This window comes from Nylanderia fulva, unplaced genomic scaffold (assembly GCF_048542155.1).
Source record: "Nylanderia fulva isolate GAGA-0341 unplaced genomic scaffold, ASM4854215v1 Scaffold899, whole genome shotgun sequence".
Classification (NCBI taxonomy): domain Eukaryota; kingdom Metazoa; phylum Arthropoda; class Insecta; order Hymenoptera; family Formicidae; genus Nylanderia; species Nylanderia fulva.
The window spans coordinates 18081-20526 of NW_028191025.1; the positions used below are offsets into that span (position 1 = coordinate 18081).

General features: G+C 28.0%; 1 protein-coding gene across 1 annotated transcript; it reads left to right on the plus strand.

The window, feature by feature from the left end:
* The first annotated feature begins 226 nt into the window (after positions 1-226).
* Positions 227-1016, plus strand: LOC146719696 (uncharacterized). Its single transcript, XM_085489609.1, has 3 exons — positions 227-425; positions 637-849; positions 916-1016. Exons 1-3 carry the CDS (start codon positions 227-229, stop codon positions 1014-1016), a joined length of 513 nt encoding a protein of 170 aa, XP_085345735.1.
* Positions 1017-2446: the final 1430 nt, after the last annotated feature.

Genomic DNA, 2446 nt, shown 5'->3' on the forward strand with positions numbered 1-2446 from the left:
TAAACTTATATTAGTAAATATACATTTTTAAGATAAAAATAAACTTTCTAGTTTATATTAAAGTGAAACTTTATCAAATAATATGCAATATTTATGTTGTCTAGTAAATTTATGTTTTTATGTAATATATTTATTATGTTTTGTAACTTTATGTTATAGAATTATTTTCTTTACTCAAGCAATATAAAAAATTTTAACATATAACGTATATTAACTTTACTTGCAAATGGGTTGGTACATCGTTAAGTTTGCAAATGAAGATACGGTTGAAGCAATACCAAAATCTTGGTACTTAAAAAATATAAAAGAATGCAATTGGCCCTCATCGCATTGGACTTCAAGGAAAATTAATGAATTTATAAAATTCAAGAAAACGCCAGAATCTGATTGGAATCTTCATAAAGTTGACATTTTAGGTAGCTATGGTAAGATGAGTATTTTATATATTTTTTATTTATATAACTAAACTATCTTTTTTATTGAAATAAAAAAAATTAATAAAATAAAAGAATTAATAAATGAAAATTAAGAAACTATTTTGCAACTAATTAAACAATTTACAAATAGAGACAGCGATTTATTATAATAATACTTTATTTATGCACAGTCATAAAAGTCTTCAAATCTTATTTTTAGAAGATCTATCTGTTGCTCAACGGAAAGCAAATAAGGCTAAATATACGTCTGATCTTTCGTCGCAAAATGATGAATGTAGGAAACAACATAGTAAACCAAAAGGGAAAAGAAACAGATCGACGAAGTATTTGTCTGACAATGACTCTTCTGATTTGTCACGGTATGAATCAGATATTAATAGTTATCCCCCCACAAGCCCTCTTATATCAAGTGGTAAGCATTTATTTTCTCTAATATTTTTGAGTTTCTATATAATAATTAATTTTACTATTTTTCTAGATGGAAACTTAGTTCAAAATATACCAACCGAGGTTGTAACTAAATCGACCGAATGTAACATTCCTCGAAATTTTGATGCTGGTAAATTAACACTTTATTAGTACATTTTGTATCAAAAACGGAAAGTGATACTTAAGGGGATCCTAAATGCACGGGCGAACTCCGATAGGGTCGATAATGAAGATTTTTTAAATATAATTATCGACAAAACTCGACAGATGTCGCAATAAAAAAGTTGTCAATCGACACACACATACATATACAGGGTGTCCCATTTTATATAATTTATAATTATATAAAAATTATATATACAGGTTGTTACACATACATATACACATATGTATGCGTGTGTGTATTTATACAAGGTGTCCCATTTTTACTACCCCTAATATCTCTTTGTTTCAATGCATTTTATAATAAAACAACAAAAGTTGTACGGTTTCAAAGGAACCATAAAATAGTACCATTAGTGTTGACCTTGCACAGTCATAAAGATTACGTGAAAGTCACTATCACATGATAAGTTATAAAGTTTCAACATTGCAATATCGCTTCTGAGAATTTTGCGCACATGCAAACTGCATCCGGGGTAAAATATTTTGTACAGTTATCAGCAAACGAATAGATCGCCTCTGGAATTATTTTTTAAAACAACCAGCACACGAATAGATCGCCTCTGGAATTATTTTTTAAAACAACCAGCACACGAATAGATCGTCTCTGAAATTATTTTTTAAAACAACCAGCACACGAATAGATCGCCTCTGGAATTACAGTTTTAAAACAACCAGCACACGAATAGATCGCCTCTGGAATTACAGTTTTAAAACAACCAGCACACGAATAGATCGCCTCTGGAATTATTTTTTAAAACAACCAGCACACGAATAGATCGCCTCTGGAATTATTTTTTAAACCAGCACACGAATAGACCGCCTCTGGCACTAACTACTATAAAAACTATAATAATAATTATCAATTATACATGAAAAAATAAACAAAGGATTTCATTATCTTTCAGATAAAAAAAATTGAGAATTGCATTTTAATAAAAAAAAATTAAAATAAAAATTAAAAATAAAAATAAAAATTGCATTTTAAACGTCTATTTGAATGTTCTTATAAAATTACACCTACATACATACATACATACAAATATATATATATATATATTTATATACAGGGTAAGCCATTTTAATCTTTGCACTAAAATTTCTCAAAATTCAAAAATTTAAGACAAAAATGTTTCAGATAAAAGTTGTATGGTTTCAAGGGGGACATGAGATGGTGTCATTGATTTGACCTTGAATAGCCATTTGAAGGTTACGTGACAGTCAACTTCAATTTCTTAAATGGAACACTATATTTTTTCTTGCATACTTTTATAACTGACTTCAAGATCTTTCCAAAACACTACAATAAAATATTTTTTCATTAAGTATTTTTCGAGTTATAAGGCTGCAAATTTGCAGTATTTTGACATAAAATACAAAATATCTTGGGAAATATTCATTTTTCGATTATCATACCT

Bases quoted from the DNA above. Each gene is read 5' to 3' on its own strand.
- LOC146719696 (XM_085489609.1), top strand. From the start codon at position 227: ATGGGTTGGTACATCGTTAAGTTTGCAAATGAAGATACGGTTGAAGCA. The intron at 426-636 runs GTAAGATGAGTA...TCTTATTTTTAG, and splicing joins TGACATTTTAGGTAGCTATG to AAGATCTATCTGTTGCTCAA. The intron at 850-915 runs GTAAGCATTTAT...CTATTTTTCTAG, and splicing joins AAGCCCTCTTATATCAAGTG to ATGGAAACTTAGTTCAAAAT.